This window comes from Lacerta agilis, chromosome 6 (assembly GCF_009819535.1).
Source record: "Lacerta agilis isolate rLacAgi1 chromosome 6, rLacAgi1.pri, whole genome shotgun sequence".
NCBI classification, from domain to species: domain Eukaryota; kingdom Metazoa; phylum Chordata; class Lepidosauria; order Squamata; family Lacertidae; genus Lacerta; species Lacerta agilis.
The window spans coordinates 32,946,627-32,973,271 of record NC_046317.1 but is presented as its reverse complement, the minus strand read 5'-3'; the positions used below and the strand labels follow the sequence as shown (position 1 = coordinate 32,973,271).

Below are 26,645 nucleotides of genomic sequence, written 5' to 3'. Positions count from 1 at the left end.
CCCAAGAAGCAGGCGTCTTCTAATTTTGTGACTGCTGTCACTATTCTGCAGTGATCATGGAACCCAAGAAAGTAAAATCTCTCACTTCCTCCATTTCTTCCCCTTCTATTTGCCAGGAGGTGATGGGAGCACTTTTTATGTTGAGCTTCAGACCATATTTTGCGCTCTCTTCTTTCACCCTCATTAAAAGGTTCTTTAATTCCTCCTCACTTTCTGCCATCAAGGTTGTGTCATCAGCATATTTGAGGTTGTTGATATTTCTTCCGGCAATCTTAATTCCGGTTTGGGATTCATCCAGTCCAGCCTTTCGCATGATGAATTCTGCACATAAGTTAAATAAGCAGGGAGACAATATACAGCCTTGTTATACTCCTTTCTCGTTTAAATGCTACAAACATAAATATAAAGTCCTCTCCCCCCCAAAAAAAATCACAACAAAACTGTTTAGGATAGCTTGCAATTTCAACAGAAGCCTCCATAATTCTCTCTCCTGTCCCATCAAAGAAATAGTTTCTCTTTGCAAGATCTTACATTAATTTCTCTCACCTATTTCTCTCATACTAGTCTTACAGTAGAAGCAAAAGGGGGAATTTTCCCTTCTTACCTCAGTCAAGGAAATGTCATGCATCTGCAAAAGTCCCGCCTCTCTGCTCTTTCATGCATGCACACACCACTAGGGACCGAGGGAGGAACTGATGAAGGGAATTACATGCTGCGCACTAAAAAGAGCAAAAAGCTTGGGGCTATGCAAGAATTTTCCCACCCCTCTCCCATGGAGGTTAGTTTTCTGCCTCCAGGTGTGGCTTCTGAGAGAGAGAAAAGCAAGAATATTGAAACAAGAATCACCCTACCCTCTCTGCCCTGTGCTTTCTGTGAGAGAGTAGCTTGATTTTATTTGTGTCCTCTCTTTGGAGACAGAAGAGGGATTTACTGCTAGTGATTTTTATAATTGGTGAAGCAGAGAAGATGGACAGAAGCTACTCAGTCACCAGCGGGCTGGTTTGGTAGAAGGCAGCTTCCAACATTCCTGTGACAACAAACATGCAGAATACAAAGCACTTACACTATTCACAGGTATTTTGCATTCAGTGCATTTCTATTGCTAGAATAATCTCATGTTGAGAAGTTACTAGCAGATATATCACAGTCTTTATTCATTTTTTTTCTGCTAATAGAACTGATCAGAGATTTATTTCACAGGTTACAATACACAGTCTTAAGATTCCACTTTGTGTTAAGACAATATAGGCTTTAATTATTCTATCATCCACTTTAGCCTTGCAAGCTCTCAGTTGGAAACTCCATAATCTACTTTCCAAGGTCTGTGTTTCTTCTGGTAAAACTCCTGCTCTGAATATTTATAGTTTATCAAAGCTTCAAATTTTAATGAAACTGCCACTTCAAACTGAAAGTTTTAGGACATGAATATCCTTTTGATTTTCTAAATAAGATTAACTGCATTTCAACTGAACTAATCCTCAACTGTCTGATGGTTCTCTGTGGACTGTCAGCAGTTTTAACAACTTTTAAGAAATCTTTACATGCATTTGAAAAAATACACTGGCCTGGATCCATAACACAAGCTGTCCATGTGGGGAAATCACTACTGCATGTGTTTGAGATAATTATTTCTGGCATCAGCTCCTTGTGTTTCACTCTGAGTCCCCACCTGCAATGAAGGGGACGTTTTGAATGCATCCTTGAGATATCCACTGGAAGAGGGAGTTAAAAAGGTCCCATGTGCTATCCAAGGCTGCCCCTATCATTAAACAGAGGCTAGGGCTAAGGAAACAAGGAGGTGAAAAACAGAGCTTTTTGCACCCTAAACTATCTTGATGCCTCTGGGTATGGTGGAAGACAATGTCCTGTCATCACTGATAAATTAAAATTCAATTGAGTCCTCTTGGATTCTACTTGTGGAATGGAGGAACATCATTTTGACCTTCATCTCAGGTAGCCCTGATCTAAAGTCTGATTAGGAGAAAGCAGCATTTTAACATATCTTGGGAGTCTTGGAAATTGATGACTTATTCTACCTTCATTTTCAGTTGTGAAGACATTTGTTATTCACTAACATTTGATAAAAATATATAACAATGTGTATGAAAATATTGTTCATCTTACACCTCACAGTGATACACTACTTCTGATATGAAGCAGAACCTTCTATAGGGCTGCTTGTTATAGGAGAATATTGTTAAGTCATAGAAGAAGGATATGTATACAGATTGAGTGCTCACATTTTTGTCTCTGTAGCTTACGTGGCAACCTGGGCAAACTATTTTCTACAAACTTAACAATAGTTGGCTTCATTGTCATAGTAAAAATATTGAGAGAATGCCAGCAGTAGAGATCTAGTGTGTATTCAGATGTGGTATGTATTTGTTAAAATTATTTTTTTCTTTACCCCCCTTTACTTATATTTTAGTGAAGTATTTTTCACAGATATAATCGATGTAAATGTTTAGATGGAATAACTTCTTTTATCTTGTATCTGACAAATTTAATTTAGTTTTATACAACTTATGTTGTTATTATTAAAAAATTGTAAAATTTTATTATTGTAAAATTTCATCTGTAGATCTCAGGGCAGATGACAACTTAAAAATACAAGATAAAAACTGCAAAATACATACTAAAAACAAGAACAAATACAAACCAATAACCCCACCCCCTCCCACAACACATTTAAAACAGTATCCGTTGTTAATTAGCCAAAGGCCAAATGTAGTTTATTGGGAATTGTTTACCATGACATAATTCTAATTGATTGGCAATAGATAGAAAATGAAAAGTAATGCAATATATTTTAAGATCAGAGAAGTTAAATAACAAATCATTTATTAGTGTCTCTAGCTGCAGCTCAGCAAGTAGTTTTCTACCGCTTGACAGATTTGAGTAATTTCATGCACAGTTGAACTTTTAAAAAGCAGAGAAGTACAATTATGAATTCTATTTCTCATTTAGTATAACTTCTTTATTCTACATGATCTTGCACAGTGGAAACTGCAAATATTTCTATCTAGAATGATGACCTTGATATTTCCTGTTGAAATAAAAATCAGTATTGGGATTTAATACTCTTGCAGAAGATTTTGTACTCTGGCATTTTACCATCAATATGTTGTTGCCAATATATTAATAAGCAGTGTGAACAAAAAGAATTAAAAACTCCTGAAATTTATGATAGATTGTAATTGATCCTATGTCGTATGGATGTCGAACCAGTGGCATAGCTTGCTTGCTAGTTAAATGTGTGTTGGGAAAAGGTTTACCTGTTGATCATTTATTATGATTATTGGGTGCTATCCATGTAAATAGATCCATTACTGCAAGGACTTATGGCTATGCAAAGGAACTTCTCTTCCTCTCCTCGTGCAGCCCTATGTCTTCCAAAAGATGGAGCAAATTTCAAGAGGATATCGGACTGATCAGAGAGAGGAGAGGGAGAGGAAGTTTTGTTGCACAAACAGAAATCCTTGCCGATAGCAAATCTATTTTGTTGGATATTATTTACAGCTGCTAGTGTCACAATAAAAAGGTAGCAACTCTGACTGCTGTAAAGTTGTAGCCAAATGCACATACCACTTTTGCCAGGTTATTTGGATTTAGGATTATTTTTTAGTACATTTAGTAAATTTTAGTAATATTAAAGCCAGTTTCTTAAACATTTAATGAGAACTGACTGTCTTTGTGCACATTAAACTACCGGTAACTAAAAATGAGTTTGCAAGAAACTGGACATCACTAAAAGAGATTTTGATGATTAATGCAATGTAGGGCCACTAAATTTAACACCTAGGAAAGGGATGGTGAACCTGCAGGCTACCAGGGTCTCTGTACATTCCCTGACATTCACACACCTTCATTTACGCACCACCTGACCTTCTTCAAGCCCTCTATATACGACTCGCATTATAACAGCAGCCAAAGCATAACAAAATGCCCCTTGCAGTATTTCTATGATATTTGGCAACACTTTGGAAGTGTTCTGCTCACCTTTCTGCTGATGCTATAAAGAAGAAGCACTGCATGTCTAAAGCAGATAATCTGAATGGTAAGGATCCAAATGTTGGCAAGCTGAAGAAGTGACAGTGTTGTGTTCCGTTCTCCCTATTTCCATGAGCAGATTTAAATGACCAATGGAAAGGTGAATATTGTTTGTTTCTTGGGGTGCTTGTGTTAAAGTGAAGGATAGATGAAAATAACTGGTGTGTGTGGTGGCAGTAGTGGGGGATGTGCTGAAACAGTACAGAAAGAAAATGTTTTTCTTTCCCCTACTGGCAGTGGGGTAACACCTCATAATTGATCTAGCCTGAAAAAGTAAGAGTCACATCTGCTATATGCCAACCACTTTTTGGTCCAGCCCCACCTATTGCTGAAATGGATCTCCTGACAGCTTTTCACCAAGATAGTGCAGTTCTTCCTGACGTAGGAAGGAGAAATTGAAATTTGATTGAGAAGGGCACCTAACTACAAAAACAAAGAAAAAGAACCATAAGCAAGAAGTGTAAAACCTTTGACAATGCAGATGGCAGGGTTCCCTTCAAGGAATCATGAAGGTTTAGCACTTGCATAGATGAATCACTTGGATAATATTACAGAAATTTTGTAATTGCAATTTTATACTGCAGTGTTTGACATTTTCTCAGAATAATTTTAAGGCCATATTAGCTTTGTCTTTAGTCAATTATGAAGAAAACCACCTTGTCTCTATTTCAGTAGCATGTTCTCTCAGCTTCTACTTTATGCACCATTATGAAAATATTATGTTAATAGAGAAGGACATTCATTCTGGATTCTTGGTTTCTGCTCCTGAAATTCATACTTCCTGGCTACAGTCATTTAATCTTTTTATATTTAGGTTTTTCCATTTGTAAGAACAGATATTATTTCAGAGAGTGAACAGACATGCATAGGGAAAAGTAGTTACAGTATTTGGGTAATTTGGTCCAATACACTTAGGGCTTTTAAAGGGAACCAGCATTTTGAACTGTGTTCAGAAATGGCCTGATGGGCTGCACAGGTGGTACTGCAAGTGGGTGACCTGATCCTGACATTTAGCAAGAGTTGGGAGCTTTAGCGGCAGAATTCTGTTTTTGAATAGTCTTTGAGGGCAATGGCAGCCCGATGTACAGTGGTACCCCGCTAGACGAATGCTTCGCTAGACGAAAAACTCGCTAGACGAAAGCATTCGTCTAGCGGGAGGCTGCCCCGCTAGACGAAAAAGTCTATGGAGCTGCCTCGCAAGACGAAAAAATGTCGTCTTTTTTTTTCGTTTTTGCGGAGCGCGGCTCCCATTGCCGCTCCGCAAGACGAAAACCCCGCTAGACGAAAATTTTCGCGGGACGAATTATTTTCGTCTAGCGGGGCACCACTGTACAGCATAGTACTGTAAATCTGTTCGGATGTAACAAGTATATGTGTGACTTCTGTCAGGTCAACTATCCCAAACACAGGCTCAAATCATGATCACTGTTTAGGTGTTTTTGACATGTTGTGTAGGTTTTTTAAAAAACAAAAACAAAACCAAGAATGAGTTTCACATGTTTTATACAAAATAGTTTCCTGTATGAGTTTTATTTAAAACTAAACATGCATTAATAAAGATAGAGCATGAGTTCAGAAAAAGGGTGAAAATTAAAGAGGAAGTCAACTCTATACCAACTCAATGGTATTTCCAAGTAGACTTGTAAAGGATAGTGCTGTTAGAGACAGAATGAAACGGTATGGCTATGAGAATATGCAAGTGAATATTCACCTGTTTACTATGCTATTGATACTCACTGTGGGCAAGTGAAAAAGATAAGGGTCTCAAATAAAATGTAGACATTTCCTGTAGGCGTTGGGACAAGTGGAGGAAAATATGCCTAACGTGTTTTCACACATTAGACTTGTCTAATAGTAGAATCCCTGTTCTTGTAATGTTTGTATTTAGAATTTATTTGCTTAATATTTCTTTATGATGAAATCTGATAGTTTAGATAATAGATTTCACCATGTAAGGGTTCATTCATAAGGAAGATTAGCCACATGCTAATCACATAGTGGTGAATTCACAAAATCAAACATTATATATGAGTCTGGATTAAAAACTAAGATTTTACTTTAGTGCTCTAGGTTACTTTCCTTCATGACTGAATGATATTATACAATCTTTGGGAGAATATTTTCACTAAGTTGAGGTATTCAGAAAACATTTCCCTGCAAAGAATACTATTTGTCTCCTTTCTTTACCCTTGAACTTGGGCCTAAATGACTTTAATCAAGCAGGAGACACCAAAATATATTTTCACCACTCTCCAAATTAATTTTAAGTTGATTAAGTAAGAAGTGCAGAAAATTTAAGTTCAAATTCTTTCCTAATGTTATAAGTTAGTGCTCTCTTAAGTGCCATAAGCCATTTGGTAGTTTTAGACACCTCTTCTACTCCAGCAGTTCCATCTTTTGGGCATTGAAATTGATTTTTCTCATCTTAGCATTTGAAGATCCAGAGTGTGCCCCTTGCCCCACCGCCTGGGAGAGTACAATGGCACCAACAGCAGAGGATGTGAAGGCAGCAGCTTTTCGAGCACCTGAAATGGCAGCATCAGGAGCATCAGCACGAATAGACTGTGTTGAGGTAGTTCTCCCACACTATACTATGAAACCAAAACAGTTTGGGGATACTACATGCTGATGGAGGCTGCCTTTTACTATATTGACCTTTATGCAAATGTTTGCTGTGTTTTAGAATATTCACATTTTCTTCGCATGGTCATGAGAAGACAATCTGCTCATGCTTGAACTTCTGCTTAGACATACACTGGGCCAAATCCCAGGAATTTTATCAATTCACAGCCATACATTTTGAAGATCAATATTACCAATTTGTAATGTAGCCAATGCAGCCACTGAAATAACAGTAGTATAATCATTAACAGAACCAACAAATTTAAAGTGTCAGTTTAAATGTAGGAAAACTATAGGTAAGATGTTAAGTTTCTATTAAAGCCTTTAGTCCTGTCACTTAAAATTGCTTCTGAAAATACATTTTTTTCTCATAGCCAATTAATAACAATAATTAATAACAGAATGTCAGAAGTTCTTTTACTAATGCTTACTTCCAAGTCAGGCACAGGCATATGTCTGAAAGGACACTTCAAACATTCCGGGAAAGAAGCATGAGTGATTTGTGCTGTTTATTTCAAAGTTTCAAGTCTTATTTGAAGGAAACATAAATGCATATCCCGTTTGCCATAGGGCTGGTGGGGAAATGCATTGTGCCTCTAAATCAGGAGAAGGTACATCTCCCTCAGGGAATATGTGCATCTCCTTTCAGTAAGACATGGAATATGGAGAAAAGAAGCCAAAGTCACTCAAGTTTATTCTCAACACTATGCTAGACTGTCTAAAACAGCTCTGATTTGTGCAGAGACAGAGGGATAAGTCCTCTTGATGTTGTTTTTCAACACAGGAGTGACATTTAGATGTTTTCCTATATCTCTAAAGTAACTAATTATTTAAGTACATTGTTGATTTATGTTCTTATGTTTGGATGATCTTCTGTACAGAAACTGCACCATGTTTATAAAAATTTAAATAGGCTCTATTTTTTAGTTTGTATTAGTCATAAAGTCTTGATAGGAATTTATATATAGTATTGCAACAGATCTATGATTCATTAGTTATATGCATCTGTAGATGTGTTCACATGTATGTTTTTGTTTTCTTTTACTGATTGGTGTACACTTTCATTGGCACCATTTGAAGTGTGAGTTCCAGTATTCAGAATGTTAGATGTGTATGTGAATATAAAGTGTAGCAGTTTTTATATTTAAAGACAGGAATGGAGTTCATATAGCTATTGCAGTGGGTGCATGTCATTAACACAGAGAACTGTAAGCTGATTATATGTCAAATGATATGAACAACTTTTATTTTTAAAAATTGTAGAATTCCCAGTAACAAATGGACCCATGTTAAAAAAAATTACAAATAGAAATGACAAGCTAAATCAGGTTTGAGCTACCTGCACAATAACTAAATGGTACTAGTCAAAACTGAAATGTGAACAGCATTTCAGATGTCTTCTAAGGGACCTTTTCCGTCCTCCTGCATCCCTGCACAATTGCCTCTGTATATTGGGAAGCATATCAGAAATGGGATATGACATATTTTCTTCAGCTATGCTTCCAATCCACTACCAAAAAGAAAGTAGCAAGAGGCTGCTCTCAAGAAGGGACTTCAGTTTTATGACATTTTCCCCCAGATAGATACTAACTGCAATATATTCTTGGAATATACAGTTCTTGCCCCTGGCTAAATAGGCCATTGTGATTTGAGGTGCCTCTCCAGAGAATGGTTATACCTGAGAATTAAATGTGCGTACTAAAATGGTAGTGTGAACACAGCAAATGGATGCTTAAAATATCTGCATCATTCAGGTGCACTAAACCAGAGAGCCAAGAATCTCTGCAATTTCCTGGGCAGGATTCAGCTAACAAGTCTCTGTAGTAAAAGCAAATACAAGGGTGCCTGCTAGCGCAGTGGGGCTTCCTCCCCATTACACACCCTTTCAATGAAATTTGCTGGAAAGGGAGGCCAGGAGAACCCCAGAACAGCACACAGAGGAGAAGAAAAAATTGTTCAATACAGCAAGTTGAAAAGCTTGAACTGATGGAATGATTGCCATAGTGCTACATTGAATTCCTCCCCCTGTCAAGTATAAACTAATTGGCAAACCAATGTCTGATGTTGTGTTATATGTTTAGTGGCCATCCCATGGGAGATGAAACTTATGAGCTTCAAGGTGAAATGTGAAGAAGCTCCTGGTTGGTTTTACCTTTAGCAATTGTTCTATTACATACATTTTCATCAAAAATAATAATTTTGATATCACTTTATTCTGGTGTTGGATCAAACTGCAAATCAAATATGTGATTTGTAGTGTACCATTAAAGTGAGACTATTTTCACTATTTTCAAGAATGCCTAGTATATAACTTTGTAATATGTTTATTTTTCCATATGGATATTATGATGCTTGTGCTGTCTTATACTAATGAGAACATAGGATCTACCGACTTAAATAGCTCGATTAATATATAAGGATCCAAAAATATTCTGTTGCAGACTCTGTTGTATTTTTATGGAATTCTGTTGTGATTATTGTGTTTTGGAAAACCAGTAAGTTTCTGACAATGGATCACTGTTTCATATATGTGATATTCCAGGGGGAAAATGTGTTCCAATCATTGAATTGCGGGAAGCAATCTGCTTTCTCTGTGACCTCCTTTTAAATTTATTATAATTATAAGTTTCTCTTGGTATCTGTGCAGTCACACATATATGGGATCCGCACTTTAGTACCCTCAGATGTATTTCATCAGGCCCCAGAGATTTGAATTCATTTAAAGTAGCTAGGTGTTCCCTTACCACCTCTTCTCTTTTCTTGGGCTGAAGCTGCCTCTCTGCATGATTTATTGGATTATCACCAGGTTGGGCACTGTTTTCTTGTTATTTTCAAGCTTTCTCATTACTACTGCGGCCAACATCTCACCATTCAACAGTATGTTATTCTACACACATAAGTATGAGAGAAACTTACTTTCAGCAACTTCCACATTGCTTTCTGCCTCCAGCAGAAGCCAGCTGTCATAGAATGAGTGGATGGCCAGTGCTGTGGACTATCCCCATACCTGTGCAGTCATGATCATCTTCCCATGAAGTCATGAGATCCCTGAAACCATACATATGCATGCTCATTACTGCCTCTTCTATGGCACTGATTCTATATTCCAATTCAAAGAGCAAGGCCAGCATTTGGTTGCATTAGTATAGTGGTAGTTATTACTTAGATCCATAGTGTTCCTGAATTTCTATAACATAAAAATGGTTAGAAGGTTCAAAAGGTTATAAGCTGAGGGGAAAGCAGTTACCAAACCATTTTGCAATTATAAATGACAAATGGAGTATAAGACCCAGATTAATTATTTAAGGTGAAGAAATGCCTAGCTCAAGCCATGCTACCATTGAATTTAAGTCTCAACTTGACAGCAACACACAAGGCTTTCAAAATAATGAAACGAAATTGCAGAAGTAGAAAGAGAAATAGCACTCATATAACAAATTTCAGTTGATATATTGCAGGCACAAATACAAAATTCTTAATAACATGTTACCCTTATGAAGTATCTTATTTCAGGTTTCATTCATTCTGTAAGGTTACAATAGAGGAAGCTGACAAGATACTTGGAGAAATTTGACTGACAGTTTGCTTGTCACATGCCTGCCCCTCATGCTTGGTTAAGGCTAGCCATAAGAATCTTGTTGGTCTGCTTTTAGCTGTAGTAATTGCCTCAGAGAAGGAAGTTAATATTTAAGGAGCAGAATTTTATTTATTTTTCTGAGCTTTCAAAGAAATAAAAATATTGTTCCGTGCTGTCCTTTGAACAATGGAGAGTTCAAGACTCTCTTTTACAGCATCAGTTTCCTTTTTGAGGAAGGTACACAAGAGGCATATGATATTTTTGTTTTCTGCTGCTATTTACAAGTATGGGCAGATTATACATTACTCTGGAAATGTACTTGGGCAAGCAGAACTGGATTCATTAAATATATCAATCTTATATAAAAAAAACAGTACCCTTGAAACTCAAAAATGTCCCCCCCCCCCTCAAGCTGGTCATTGTTTGTTAATTAGTATCGGTTGTTAATGATGAAACTACTCCTAAACAAAAGACAGTATGGCTCACAAATTCCTTCATGATTTATTTTTAATATTTACAAAGGGGAAAGTATTAACGCTGCAACATTGTTTGTGTCTCTTCTCTGTACTATTTATAAATACTGAATAATTTGCAAAATATGTTTTCAAAATATAATGACTATATAAGTTGAGTACAGAGGGATCAATGTGATATCATAGCTATCAATAGATTTTTTCAACTCATTAAGGATGAAACTAAAAATTTGTGGGCAACCCATAAATGCAATGTTCCAAAAAAAAAAAAGTGCTCATCCTGTGAAAATGTATTTTATAAGGTGTAGCTTATTCCTTTCAGGGAGGCATACATCTACAATGATTGCTTAATAAGAAATATAAACAAACTGAGATTACCCAGTCAAACCCAGTTAGTAAGTTTTTAGATGAGTGCTTACAGACAAGCATTTGTTGTGGGATTGTTATCACTCACACATGCAAATTTTTCACACCATCCATATGAAACTTGCTACCAGCTTTCTGTTGTTTTTATACTTTTATTGTCTGTGTAGTGGGCATTACATTGCTTATAAGCTTTGGGTAGTTTAATGCTAGGTACTTGGGTTTAATTGATTTATCATTGTTATCTTTAATGAATGCCTAATGTCTGACTTCTTGTTGTTGTTTTTCATGTTACCTGACAGTTGACTGACTGGCTGGGTCAAAGCAATATGTGAAATTGTGCCTCCCCACCTCTTTACTCCAAATCACACTGCTTTTTAATCTTCTTAGAGTTGCCAGGCCACTGAAGGGTGGTGACAAAGATAACTTTCACTTGGCAAAATTCTTTTTATAAGAATGCCATGCTGGGTCAGACCAAAGGCCCATCTAGTCCAGCATCCTATTTTCACATAGGCCAATAAGATGAGAAACTTGCAAAGAGAGCCTGAGTACAACATCATTCTCCACTCTTAGGATTTCCACCAACTAGTAATAGAAGCATGGCCTTATAGGACTCTTAAATAAAAGCTAATATACTGTTCATTTGAGAAACATATTCCATTTGCAGATGTTTTGCAACATCTGATCCAGCATTTCCTTGTAAGTGCTGGAGCCAGATTGTGCATATGAACCCTCCTACCCACAAGGGCTTTCCATCTTCAGAACTGAATCTTCCATTTAAATACCGGTAAATTGGAACCATCCTGTATGCCTTGCAATGCTAATCAGGCTCCTAACTGTAACTATGGAGACTTCTTACTTACTTTATGTAAGTAAATTGATAGTTATACAATTTTCGAAGACATCTGAAGACAGCCCTCTATAAGTTTTTAATGTTTGATGTTTAATTGTGTTCTTATATCTGTTGGAAGCTGCCAAAGCGGCTGGAACAGTCACATGGGTGGGGTACATGGGTGCGGACAACTCTGGTGTTGCGGCGCTCATCTCGCTTTATTGGCCAAGGGAGACAGCATACAGCTTCCAGGTCATGTGGCCAGCAAGACTAAGCCGCTTCTGGTGAACCAGAGCAGCACATGGAAACGCTGTTTACCTTCCTGCTGGAACGGTACTTATTTATCTACTTGCACTTTGACATGCTTTCGAACTGCTAGGTAAGCAGGAGCTGGGACAGAGCAACGGGAGTTCACCCTGTCACAGTGATTTGAACTGCCAACCTTCTGATCGGCAAGCCCTAGGCTCTGTGGTTTAGACCACAGCGCCACCTGCATCCCTAATAAGAATATTAAAACTGATTAAAATCAGCTTTAGGGAGATTCATTTATCATATTTTATTGTAGAAGTTGCTGTTCATATATTGAAATAAAAATGAATTCCTTCATTAATTATAAACAATGTTACAAAAAATGTTTGTTGTCCTCTCTAATATGTTCTTTATTCTATCCAATATGCGCTGCCTACCTCTAAAATTTAATGTAATGGCACATGCAACCTTTGCCACTGTGTATAGTATAATTGCAGTAAAATCATAACATTCTCATTACTGTATTCTCTTTTGTTTTTTTACAGGTCAATGCACAAACTGACACAGCTAGAGAGGCTTGACCTAGGCAATAATGAATTTTCTGAGTTGGTAAGAAAAACCTGTTTTAAAAAGCATAACAAAACATGTCTGTTCAGTAGTGTTCAGTATATCAATGCAGCATCACAGAAGTTGTGAGAATAAAAGCCTTAACTCCTAATACCAGACAGTTCAGAGTTTCTGAAATACTAAATCGGCCATTGCTTCTTTGTGCTGCTTCTTCTCAGTGTTAGTTGATCCATCCTGGTAGATGGATTTAGGTCCAACCACACTCAGAAATGTGACTTGTAATATTTAACACTATAATCACTTATAAGTACAGCCTTAAAGAAAATGATGAAGTAATCAGATTAAAGAACTATAGTTTTATTCTAATTTTGTTTGCAAAAGGTAATCACTTGGAAATAATTAAAATATCATTTGGTTTGCATAAATGTTATATTTATAAAATATATATTTTTTACAGCCTGAGGTTCTGGAACAAGTACAAAATCTAAAGGAATTATGGATGGACAATAATTCACTTCAAACACTGCCTGGGGTATGGATATTGTATACATTCATGTGTTGTTTAATTTCATTTCTTGTTAATATAGGGAGATGCAACACTGAACATGTTTTTGGACAAGGATACTAACATAATATTGCATTGTTGTTGTTCAGTCGTTCAGTCGTGTCAGACTCTTCATGACCCCATGGACCAGAGCATGCCAGGCACCCCTATCCTCCACTACCTCCTGCAGTTTGGCCAAACTCATGCTAGTCGCTTCGAGAACACTGTCCAATGTTGCATAGTAATGTGTAAATAAAAACTTACATTGATTTGTTCTGACAACTCTGCAAAATTTCATCTACATATAGATTTCTGTTATATTGAAACATATTTGAAAGATGTTGTTTCTTTAACAGGTGATGGGTTTTCAATTGATCTAAGTAGCATAAGGCTCTCAGAGAGCCTTATTGCTGCTTATATATGAACAATTTTTTTAAAAAAATATTTCTGTAGCATGCCTCATGCATTTCACTACTGAAGGATGTCTAGCTAACAAAGCATCTGCTAATCTGACTCTCATTGCTGCTATTTCTGAACAACTAGATCTGATGCAAATAACTTAGATACCATATAATAATATTTCTAATCATTCTTCTGTGTGGAACAAGAGAATGCACTCCAGCAGCTTGTGAGACACCATCTCAACAAGAGATGAATGCTGCTTATAGACATGCTAGTTGCAGATTACACACATTTAGAGTGGTTTTGGGGATGACAGCCAGATGAGTATATGATAACTTCTGCGTTCATATGGTAACACAGGATCATGGTGTCTAAAGGGAGAAGTTGTTCTAGGAAATAGTGCAGTGAGAATGTGCAGCCCCCTTGGATCTCTGGTCCTAAGTAAAGCACGCACGCACGCACAAACTGGGGGCCCTGCCCACTGAACTTAAGGTTTATCTCTATTTTGCCTCCTTTTGTAATACAGTTTTTCTTGTCTTCAGCTGTCAGTTTATTGAGTTTGGCATGAAATAAATCACTATAGTGTGAATCCAGCAGCACCTAACCCCAGAAGAAAGGCACTTCTGCTTATGTCAATTCTCCCCTTGAGCTTCAGCCCCTCCCTAACATATCCAGTGCTGTTCTGGTGGGGCCCCTTTTTTGTAAGCTGAAGCAGGAAGAGGGAAGTAGGGAAGCTATAATCTGTGACTGGAACTCTGATCAGTGTTCTTAGGATCCAACTCAATGATTTTAAGAGACTTTTAATATAAGAATTCTAGTTCAAGCACACAGAGTAAATCATCTTAAGGCAAATTTCTGTGCTGTGACTTAAACAGAGGGTAGTGTTTTCTGTACAGCTTTTGCCTAGCCTATAGCACATAAAAGTCCATTTCAATTTAAATACTACAGTATATGCTACAAAAATGCCTCTGGGTAACAACATTGCTACTTCAGCTCAATATAAGAGCACTCTAGTTCAATTGGCAATGTGATTTAGTGCTTGTAGAACTTTTTCAAACCCTTTAAATGTATTTATACATATCCAAAGTAAGTGTTGGATTCTGTTTCACATATTCATATCTGTTTGATGATTAGCAGTGTCAGAGTCGACACCGCTTAGACCTTCTGTGTGTAGTGCTCAGGTAATTCCAGTCCAACAACTGAAATTCATGAAATGATCATGTACAGGAATGGTGCAATTCAGTAAAGGATCCGTGTGCAACATCCTTATTTAGAGCATAAAGACACTGAAATATTCTTACATTTAAGAAGAACTATTCAGATGTGTCTTTGTAAATAGCACTAATGATTTTCACTGATATTTTGAGAGCTGCCTAAAGTCTGTGAAATACGCAAGATAAGTATCTAAGTTGCCTTTAAGGGCAGCTCTATGCAGAGCACATTGCAATAATCTAATCTGGAAGTTATGGGGATGAGAAATAATGGGGATGAGAAATAATGGGTCTGTGTGTATCTTCCATATCCCTATCCAGACATCCCTTTCGGTTTGTTAGCTCACTGCTCTGAACTCAGATTTGTTGGTTAAGCAAAGTTAGTAGGGTGAATTGGAATATGGGAGGTATGTGTAGGCCTTCCAATTCCTTGCAACAATCTGTGCCACAGACTCTGTGGGTGCACTTATACCAAAAATTGCTCTGTTAGGATCTTATCTTGTGTGAGTCATTGGGAAGAACCATACCCTCACCCTTTAAGTAGTGGTCATTGTTGCAGTATCTTTAGATACAAGTTTAGAACAGTGGTGTTTTTTTTTTAGCTTACTTGACCAATGAAACATCAGACCAGATCACTTTTGCTTCTGTAAATCACCATTACCTTTCTGTTAACTTTAATTTCTAAATATTATTGCTGTTAAGCATTGCTGCTTGCTACGAAATGTGAATCTAACCAACAACCTATTCTTATGTGATGTCATCAAGCCTATAGGAAGGTTAAAGCAGCTGGTGTACTTGGATATGTCAAAAAATAGGATAGAAAGTATAGATATGGACATATCAGGATGTGAAGCCCTGGAAGATCTACTGTTGTCATCCAACATGCTACAACAACTGCCAGATTCTATAGGTAAAGAAAGAAATGTTGGCTAAATGTGTGGTTATGTGTGAGAGCTTGTTGCTAAGAAAATTGTTGTTAAGAAAATTAAATAAATGCTGCTTTGGATTCAAGGGTCAGTTTCTTCTGAATTAAGATTAAGATTTATCTGCCTCCCCTATCATTCACTATCCTGTAATTATCATTAACAACTTTATCTCTAAAATAACATACTGTTTTTATGTTAAGAGTTAAGAATTATATGAAGAATACAGGTATAAAATTATGAAGTTTTACTTCATAATACAGAAAAGTGTTCTGGTCACATTGCCTTGCATCACAATTTTATGTGTAGAAACTCATCTTTGAATATGAGGTGCATTTATTTTTTAATGCTAGAATCTGTCCACAGGTGTATTTTTACTATAATACATGTGTTAGGGAGGTGTGTCTGTAATTTAGCTTCCTGCTATGAAGAAGTACTCTGGAATGACTTTTCTCACATTACACAAAATTCAAGTCCTCAGGCACAAGTGTGAAACTTCATGTGCAAAAATACAAAATAGCAATCCACTGTTACTGCATGACTTGTATCTAGTGCTAGTTCTACTCAGAGTAGACCCACTGAAATTAATGAACATGGCTGACTTGGGCACATTAATTTCAGTGGTCCATATTCAACTAAATTGTTGCACGAGGAAAAGCCAGTGCAAGGATTCATGCTAGCACAATAAAAATTCCCCCCCCCCTATCCTGCGCCATCACCAAATCTAGTCTGGTTAGAACCCTCAGAATAGATTTAGGGGGCTTTGTGAGGAGGAGAGGAGAAAAGGTTCCATGGCACCAATAAAATCCTTGTTGCTGATGGAGCCTTAGCTACCGATGCAATAGGTCTACGAAGAGTAGATCAACCCTGTGGTTTTTGCAATTAGAAGATACCATGTTTGCAAATTTAGGGATTACATGAGAAAATATGTTTGAAACAACTGTGTAGCCAGAGGATTCTTTTGAACTGACCAGGAATCCTTTATTTCAAAAATACTATTCATTATTCCATTAATTTTGTTACTTCTGCTGAAACTGGCCTCAGAATAGGCACTATGACCGCTAGTATTGAGAGTTGAAAAAGGGGTGTACTTCACAGTAAAAAAAAAAAAAAAACAATTATAGGGGAAAATATGCTGTTTTCAATATGCTGTTTTCAATATCTAACACATCTTTCTATCTCTGTCTCTCTCTTTCAGGGCTCTTGAAAAGGCTTACAACTCTAAAAGTAGATGACAATCAACTCACAATTCTCCCCAATGCCATTGGAAAGTAAGTGGTGGAAGTTTATAGATTATCCTATCTGCAATATCTTATATCCATTATTACTTAGAAGTAAATCCCACCGGATTCAGTGGCGTTGTACTCCACAATAAGTGTACTTAGAAGCCTTAGTGTCAAATTCATCCTACAGGGCATTAGTTACCCTGTTTTCAACTTTGATTTGATGTACTTAGCAATAAGGCTGTTTTCAAGACAAATGTGTATTTTCTATCTAAGGAGGAAATGGACGCTTAACCCTTCCTGGGTGGGCGCCTGTTGCGGCCTCTCTTGCTTGGCCGCCGTCCCCAGGCAGTGAGAACAGAGTGCACATGTCCAGGTGGCCGTTAGGGGAATTCCCTCTGGCAACCTGGACATCTGGCTTGAGTTCCCTCTGGCTGCTGCATCTCAAATGGGCCAATCAGTGGCCTCCAATGGGGGTGTGCCTTGCCAACTGGTAGGACATTGGCTGTACACGTGCCCTCACAGCTGGTGAGTCATAAAAGCCGGGGGCACTGAGGAAATAGCTTTTAGCCTATACAGTACCAGGAAGTTTTGTGACTTTGTATTGTATTTTAGTATTTGTTGGAGGCTGCCCAGAGTGGCCGGGGAGACCCAGCAAGATGGGCGGGGTATAAATAATAAATTATTATTATTATTATTATTATTATTATTATTATTATTATTATTATCATCATCATCTTGCCTGAGTTTTATCTGAACGTCTCAGAATGATCTTTCCACATCCTGCACATCCTTCATGACTTAGCCTTCTACATTGATAGGACAGCTGTGTTTCAACATGATCCTTTTCTTTCCCATGTGTTCTGAGGGCTCTAGAAAGACTCTACTTGTGTTGACTCATGGCCTCTCATGTTGTTTTCTGTAAGCTATAAATTTTGCTATGGACTGGCATAGCTCCCAGTACCAATGGGAGTCCACATCTACTTTTATAAGAGCCACAGCCTTTCAAAGAGGAATTTCCAGCTTCTTTTGCAGGCATCATTGTTTGTCAGGCATGATGCTTTGTATATTTAGGCTTGGGGAGGTACCTCTTTTTGATGGGCTGTGTTGAGCTCAGCAATTACTAGTCAGTACTTTCCCCACCTTGGGGTAAATTAGCTTGCTATTCTACCATGTGTGGAACTGCACAAAGACCCCAAAGAAAAGCAGGTTGTTTGCCTGCAGCTTTAGTTCATGGGTCATATGTTCACTCAAACAACCCACCCTTTTCACACCTGCCGTCACTCAAGTGTTTCCTTATATAGCTGCCATCCGTTAGTATCTGAGAGGGAATGTAGGAACTACACCCCTTGAACTTGTGCTTTTGGCAGATTTCCTGCCAAAATGTTTATCAGAAGGTTTCAGACTTTGCACAGGTACAGAACTCCATATATGTGCCTGCACAAATGACTACTCAAGGAACTACAGTTTAAGATAAGCAACCTGTTTTTCTTTAAGTATCATTGATTTCGTTTGAAGAACTGAGCACATGCTTAAATCTCTTCTGTTAAGATCGATGGGAATTACAAGTGCTTAACTTGAGCTGTGGTGTATTCATAGTGTTCTTTTCTGTTATACAAAAAATTGAAATGCTTTCCAAATACAATGCCTGCTTTTTGTGGGACATGTGGGGGATAACTTAACAGCCTACTCCTTACAGCTTCATTGCCTTGTGTAGTGAGTAATAAACAGACAAGGGCATAACAACAGCTACATGTTCTGGTAAATAAACTGTTACTTTCTTGATCTATTTCCATTGCAGCATAGGGAAGGAATCACTATAGCACCCTTAAACCTTAACTCTGCTCCTAAATTATAAAGTTGGATCCGTTTTTTTAAATTGAAAGTGTAAAAATAATATAAAATTCAAAGACTATCAAGATTCTTTTAAATTTCCCTTACTAAGTAGAGTTACAGAATAATTTTAACAACTAAGTATAAAACAATAAGTGTTTTGTAGAATCATATTTATTTATAAATAATAGCTTTGGTAGCATTTTCCAGATGCTTAGCAGGAACTTAATGAGCGGTAATAAAAAAACAGATACATAAATTACTACATTATTGAGATGATAGCTTTGGCAGACAGCGTTTTGTTCAATTTTTATCATTTGTTTAGCTGATGAGAGTTTTGCAAAAAGAACCTTGCTTTTCAGTGATGTGCAAGTTAAAACTATTCAGGTTGAAGATTTTTGTTGTTGTTTGATTTAAATCTGCACTGGAAATTTTTCATAAGGTTTCTCTTTTATGAAATGATTATTTAAATTCACAGAAGGATGGGACAATTTAAATAATGGGGGGGGGGAGCTCTCAATGAGTCAAGCTCATGAGTGCCACCATCCACAACTGTCTTCCACACATTTGCATACCAGTTTTTTTAGGATTTGAATCCTAAAGGTATTTTTTTTAAGCTTTGCTCTGTTAGCTGTTACTGCAGCAGCGTGGGATCCAGCCACAGGAAAGTGGCAACCAGGCTACAGAAATCATGTATAATGGGATCTAATAGGCTTTTTTCCTTCTCTCTCTTTTATTATCTATATTTATTGATACTTGTCAATAAATATACTGCACTTGACCATTAGTAGGACATGCTGTGTTTCCTTCCTTGCAAATGTGCTCATCTTCAAAGTATCTTAACTAGACCTAAAGCTTCTTAGCATTTTGAAATGATGCTTGTATATTTTTGTCTTTATACTGAATATTTCAGATGAGATCCACATAATTTTAGAATCTTGATGAACTTGGCTGGCATGAATATAGTAATTATCATTTACATCTCATAATCTGTCAATTTACAATGACCAATTTGTTTCATTCTCATTTTGCAATTGAGAGGTTATTACATCATCCTAAGTCCTTATAACATTTTTCATATTTGAGAGACATAGTCATCTGTGCAAATAGGATTTTCCTCCCCTTTAGCCCTGCAGTTCTCGGTGCAAGAGGGGCAGGTGCAGCAGGTGAAGGAGAAAGCGAGTGCTGTTGCATCCACAGAAACGATATTAGATTGCTCCCTTAATGCTTAAGTAATGAATGATTTTGTGATAGCTCTTTGCTTCAATCCTGAATGCCTTTGCTCTAAGCAATACATGTTTCTTCATTTACACAGAAGCACATATAAAGTTGTTTTATACTGAGTTATACCATTGGTCCATCTATCCCAGTATTGTGTACTCTGATTGTTGATGGCTTTCACAGTGGTCTTTCTCAGTCCTGCTACCTGAGATCCTTCAACTGAAGGTGCCAGGGATTGAATTCAGCATTTGATTAGTGTGGATATGTTTGAAACGCAACATTTCCCCTCTTCCATAATGTTCCAGAGTGTGTTGCCATTCTAGGGACTGGTGGCAGCTGAAAGGGAATTGCAATAAATGATAACATTTCTTGTCTGGCTGTAGCGTCACTGAAGGTGCAGCATGATCATTTTGCCAGGTGGTCTACTAAAGCACAGTCACCTATGTCTACATCTTCTGTCAGCGCAAACCTAAAGTGGATCTGGGCCAATTTGTCTGAATGCTACCTTTAGAAATGATCACTTCCTCTGGCTTGAATTACAGCTTGGCAGCCGCAAGCATATAATGAAAAGCCTAACAAAGCTTTCAGCTGTTCTCTTTCCAACCCACTTCATGAATCACTGTGCAGTTCTCAAGAGGATGACACACTTCAGTCCTCCAGGCTAGTGTGGTCTAGTAGCTAGTTGCAGGTGGGATGTGTGGGGAACCAGATGGGCTGTGGGTTGTGGAGCAGCTGCTTTTAGATTTGTTCGTCTGAGGAATGTCGAAGCAAATAACTGAAGACCGTATTGGCCACTTGCTATTTTACTGTTGCTAATCAATTTATGGGGGAAAGCTTTGATCTTGGTCATTTGTAAAATATAATACTTCTGTTAATGAGAAGTCAGTGTGTACCCCTTCCCTCCTGTCCTGGGTAGTTGGTAGCCAGGATTATACCTGCTACATAACCATAACATTATGGTAGTTCAGGATTTATTGAAACAGTTTGTTTTTAATTCAATCAAGCTTCCAATATAGAGTGCCACTTATCAGGCTGTTTTAGCAGTTAAATTCACAGAATTATTGCAGAATTATTTTGTAGGATTATGGAAACTTATTTATTTATTTTCATGTTTATCTTACCCTGCATCAAATCAAGTGACCACAAGGGTGGGACACATCAATTATTAAAAACAAACAGCAATAAAAATTGAGAACAGTTTACAATTCATAAATATTATAACTGCTCTCTCCAAGTACAGTGGTACCTCAAGTTACATACGCTTCAGGTTACATACTCGGCTAACCGAGAAATAACGCTTCAGGTTAAGAACTTTGCTTCAGGATAAGAACAGAAACTCTGCTCTGGCAGCACAGTGGCAGCGGGAGGTCCCATTAGCTAAAGTGGTACTTCAAGTTAAGAACAGTTTCAGGTTAAGAATGGACCTCCGGAACAAATTAAGTACTTAACCAGAGGTACCACTGTAACAGTGGCTGAGTACCCCACATCATTAAAAATCTGCATAAAGAGGTAAGTTTTAACTTGGTGCTGAAATCCAACCAATGTAGGCACCGACCTAAATTCAAGGTGGAGGGCATTCCACAACTTTCCACAGGTCTCTTCACAAGTCACAGGAGTATGAATCCCACTTGGTGATGGAATAGTGAGTATAGCATCTCCAGCAGGCAGGATAATATAGGATGAGGTGCTCCTTCAGGTCACTTAACCCTAAAATTTCCAGAGCATTATAAGTCAACATTAAAAATAATGTAACATTGAAATAAGCACAGTAGCATATTGGCAGATTGTACAAACTCTTCAGAACTGGTGTTATATGAACTAAACTGGCTGAATCACTCAATACTCTTGCCATGGTGGTCTTCCCCTGCTACAACTTCTGAACCATTTTCAAGGGCAGAGACCCACATAGAGTATGTTAGAGTAACTTGGAAGTTACCAGACTGCAGGAGCCTGCTTCCAGGCTATCACCATCCAAGAATGGCTGTAGCTGGCAAGCAAACTGCAGCTACTAATAGGTGTTCCAAGACACATGAATCCAAGGACACCTCCAGACTCCATCAGAAGGAGTGCAGCTCCCTCCAGAATATGCCATCTATCCAGTTCTTGGAACACAATAATCTCTTGTTAACAGGATCTCTATCTTGTCAGGATTCAGCTTCAGTTTTGGCTGTCATCCAACCCATTACTGTTTCCAGACATGGGTCCAACAACTGTACAACCTCTCCTGACTCATGATATGTAAAGACAGTGATTGGTATCAGCATATTTATGGAATAATACTCCAAGCGCAGTGCACCTCAACTTATGCTCACTTTACTGACACAATTGCAACCTTAGGTGCTTGGCCAATAAATAAGTAAATAAAAGGTGAGCTGGGAAAACCCACCATGGAAAGAGTTTTGGGAAGGAGCTTGAAGCGCTGTGAGATGCTTTCAAAGTCCCAAGAGCATGGTAAGTGAGGCAGAGGGCAAATCCGACTCTGGACAGGTGGGGTGGGTGGGTGCATCAAGGGTGGGTGGGTTCCTGGCTTTACACAGTGGCAAGAACTTTTTGATCCATCTGTCTCGCTTACCTGGCTCTGGGAGCATCCCAAGGCTTGTGCAGTAAGTGAGGCAGGGGGCAAGGCCTGCTCCAGACAAGTTGAGAGTGGTTCCAGGGAATCCTGGCTTTACACAATTTTGCCTTTGCATGTGGACTTTTAGAACTGAACCCTCATGTAAGTGGCAGCTCCACTGTACCTTGAAGAACTCTCAGAATCCAGCTACAGAACTGATTCAGAAGGAAACGGTGGTCAGTGCAATCAAAAGCCACCAATAAGTCTAGGAGACTTAGCAGGGTTGCATTCTCCTAGTTCAGGTCAATCAGAGCAATCAAGGTCATTTCAGTACCAAAACTGGGTCTGAAGACAGACTGAAATTGGTCTAGACAATCCCTTGTAAAATATATATTACTTAAGTAATACTGGAAAGTGTTTCTGGCATTTTATTACAGCACATTTCTTGTCAGTATAAGACTCAGTTGCTAGCATTTCTTCTTAAAAGATTCATGGTTAAGATATCTCTTGATGGCGCCTGTTTCATGCATGATAAAATTGCATATGTCTATTTTGCTTCATTTGCAAATGGGAGACCAATACACACACCTCCCATAATTACATGTTGTAGGAACTTACTGCCAATCATATACATGTGGCAAAATATACATGGATGTTTGCCATATAAAAGTAAAGGTAAAGGTACCCCTTACCGTCAGGTCCAGTCGCGGATGACTCTGGGGTTGCGGTGCTCATCTCACTCTATAGGCCGAGGGAGCTGGCGTTTGTCCCCAGACAGCTTCCAGGTCATGTGGCCAGCATGACTAAGTCACTTCTGGGGAACCAGAGCAGCGCACAGAAATCCCGTTTACCTTCCTGCCGGAGCAGTACCTATTTATCTACTTGCACTTTTACGTGCTTTCAAACTGCTAGGTTGGCAGGAGCAGGGACCGAGCAACAGGAGCTCACCCCGTCGCTGGAATTTGAACTGCTGACCTTCTGATCAGCAAGCCCTGGGCTAGCAAAGCCAGGGATGATGGGAGTTGTAGGCCAAAAACAGCTGGAGGCCCAAGGTTGGGGAACACTGGTTTAGACCACAGCGCCACCCGCGTCCCCGTTTGCCATATAGTACTGCATAAATGCTCTTCCTGTGACTTTATTATTAGTTAGTGTTGACAGTAGTGCCCTAGATGGACCATTCCTCTGCTTCAACCAGAAAGCATTTCCAAATATAATTCCATTATGTCCTTCAAATACATATTTTGTACTGCAGCTCAAAAATGTGTAAGATACTTATATTTTGTCATTTGAAAGTCTTATGCTTATTTGCATAGTTTGCAGATCTGGAATGTTAAGATTTAGATATAAAAAACTCCCAATGATTGATGGCTTTGTGACATAGACTAACAAATGTACTTAACGTTTCAGTTTATCTTTATTAGAGGAATTCGACTGCAGCTGTAATGAACTAGAGTCTCTACCTCCCACCATTGGCTACTTGCACAGTCTGCGGACACTAGCTGTAGATGAAAATTTCCTGCCTGAACTGCCTAGAGAAGTAAGGATATATTATGAAATAACGATTATTGAAAATTTCCCTGTCTTTATCCAGAATAAATTTACACTGAAGGCGCTATTACCAAATCAGAGTTTGGTCTCAATGCAGAAGGGCAATATTCACATAAAATGATGAATTTCAAACATTTTTAATTTCTAACAGTTTTGTATCAGCTTGTAAATGTTACATCATACTTTGAAAATAGGGCAATTTGGAAGTTAACAATCCAGTACAACCTTTAGGTAACAATTTATTTCTTCTGGGAGCAGTGCCCACAAGGAGGAGTCAATATGCTGGCCACTCCTGTGCCACAATGCTTTCTGTACACATTTCTACTCTTTCTTACTGAGGATGCTTCCAACACATTCAGGAGCTTCAGGCTGATGTCATTCTTGGTGCACCATCTTCATTCTCAGAACTGTTGTATGAAGACAGGACAAACCAAGTAGACTGGGACCCTATGGTTACAATTTTTCATCTTCATGTAAGCCTTTCCTAACAGAGCTTGGAAATTGAACAGCAGTGGTTTTATCAATTTGGTGCATCTGAGGTTGTTAGACATAATCCCCAAAATTGATTAACTTGTCTGCAAGATGATATCTAGTAACTAGTTCTACTAGAATACACAGTTGATTTCCTTACACGGTGTAATGGTGTGGGAACAGACCTTCTAAAGGCAAGCTTTTCAGTGTTTGAGTTTATTTATAAACTGGAGTTAAAAAAAACAACCCTAGACATATTTGGAAATTACCTTGCTTGCAAGGGTCTTTGGTTTCTAAAGTGTGTGTTCACTTAACCATATAGTGGGTCAAAGGTTTCCAACTTGGAATCATAATGCACTTCTCATCGGCCAATATGTTGAGCATATGCTTTTTCCACTCAAGAGTTTGAGATTATCAGTATTGGGGATTCATTTGGTTATAAAGGGTTGGGTACATTCTAAAAGAATAAAAGGCATATCCACCCATCCACTCCCAGTTGGTGGCAACTTGTTTCCCTTAGGTTAGGATTCAAATGATTCTTGCATGTTTATGAGTCTGTTCCTCTTTGGCTTTCTGATTATTGATTGAATATTGTTTTTGTATTTATTTGTTTTGATTTTGCATTGGTTTAAGTATTTATACCTTGTATATGAATAGAAATACATTTTATAAATAAATAAAATAAATTAAGTTTCACTAGATTTGAAACACCACCTTCACTCAGTTTGTTGCAAATTGTCTTCTATCCCTTTGAATAAATTGTCTCTTAGTGCTGTATAAGTTGTGGACAAAGTATGCAGGAACAGAGAAATAGTTCCAAAGGGGGCTCTCCATGCAGATAACAAATCTGGGCGAAAGCTGCAAAGTGAAAACGTTCCATCCTAGGGGGAGATGAAGTCAATTTCTCAACCTGTGTTATAATCCAGAGCAGTTGACAATACCAAACTTGGCTTCTAAAAGCATAATTCCAACTCCTGTCAGTCAAAAGTATGGGTTTTGCAGCCAAGGCCAGTGTTCTTTGTCACAATCTTTGCCAGGTTATTGGTTAAAGCTAAGGTATGATGGTGATAAAGAACCACTCAATCAAAGCAACAGCAGTTTCTGTAGCTTGGATGCAGGAATACTCATTCAAGGTATTTGCAAAGCAGTGACATGAGTTCAAGCCACACATTTGTTAAACACTATAGATCATTTTTACATTCTTTTAGTGTTGTGAGAAATTGTGTAGTATGCCTTCTCCCACATCACATCACTTCAGAAAATGTCTAAAATAAACAAGACTCAAGCATAGTTTCTGCTCACATCCACATTGCATATCTTGAAAAATGGGTGATATTGGCATGGGAATAAACTGTCTCATGTACCTTGTGGCCTGTAGCTTCTCTTGTGACATACTTGCTGGAGTGGTTTTCAAGTGGCTTATACTGCATTACATCATAGCTTAGGTGATGTCAGGGGAGGGCCTTAAGGTGCCACATCTCTGTCCTGACAGACATTTCTGTGAAGCAGTTACTTAGAAAGGCTTGGTAACCTAAGGGAATAGTTTTCAAATAACATAGAGGGAGTAGCATCTAGAGGATAAGTGGTGGGTGGGATATACGTGTGCCTACAATTGGGATCTAAGTTGTTCATGGGTAGTGAATGCAAAGGTATGTGGTTTGTAAAAGAGGGTTCCATGTCTGCTGCAGGGCTCTATACTTTATGCATTGCTAATGCATGATAATGTGACTACCATGGAGCATGGAGTTTCTTCCATAAAGGATCTAAATAGGTCAAATTAGGATGTGTTTAAAAAGGTAAAGTTACTCCTGATCGTTAGGTCCAGTCACAGACAACATTTAGGATGACTTAATTAGGCTAGAGGTCAGACAAAGAAAAAAGTATTAATATTTTCTGGAATTTTTATACTGCTTGGTGATTTTCCCTTATTGATCAGCATCAATATCAGCACCAAACAACATGTTAAAAAAAACATACATAAT

General features: G+C 38.1%; 1 protein-coding gene across 14 annotated transcripts in view; it reads left to right on the top strand.

The window, feature by feature from the left end:
* LRRC7 (leucine rich repeat containing 7) overlaps positions 1 to 26,645 on the top strand; it is a 163,312-nt gene that overhangs the window by 86,973 nt on the left and 49,694 nt on the right. For 11 of the 14 annotated variants that reach the window (XM_033151828.1, XM_033151838.1, XM_033151829.1 and 8 more), the window contains 5 exons: positions 12,712 to 12,775; positions 13,191 to 13,265; positions 15,656 to 15,800; positions 17,012 to 17,084; positions 24,052 to 24,181. In XM_033151828.1, coding sequence (XP_033007719.1) covers positions 12,712 to 12,775; positions 13,191 to 13,265; positions 15,656 to 15,800; positions 17,012 to 17,084; positions 24,052 to 24,181 — 487 coding nt within the window. Of the gene's footprint in view, positions 1 to 6,479; positions 6,623 to 12,711; positions 12,776 to 13,190; positions 13,266 to 15,655; positions 15,801 to 17,011; positions 17,085 to 24,051; positions 24,182 to 26,645 lie in introns of those variants that run through there. The other 3 variants (XM_033151834.1, XR_004426820.1, XM_033151837.1) reach the window with 3 other exon arrangements.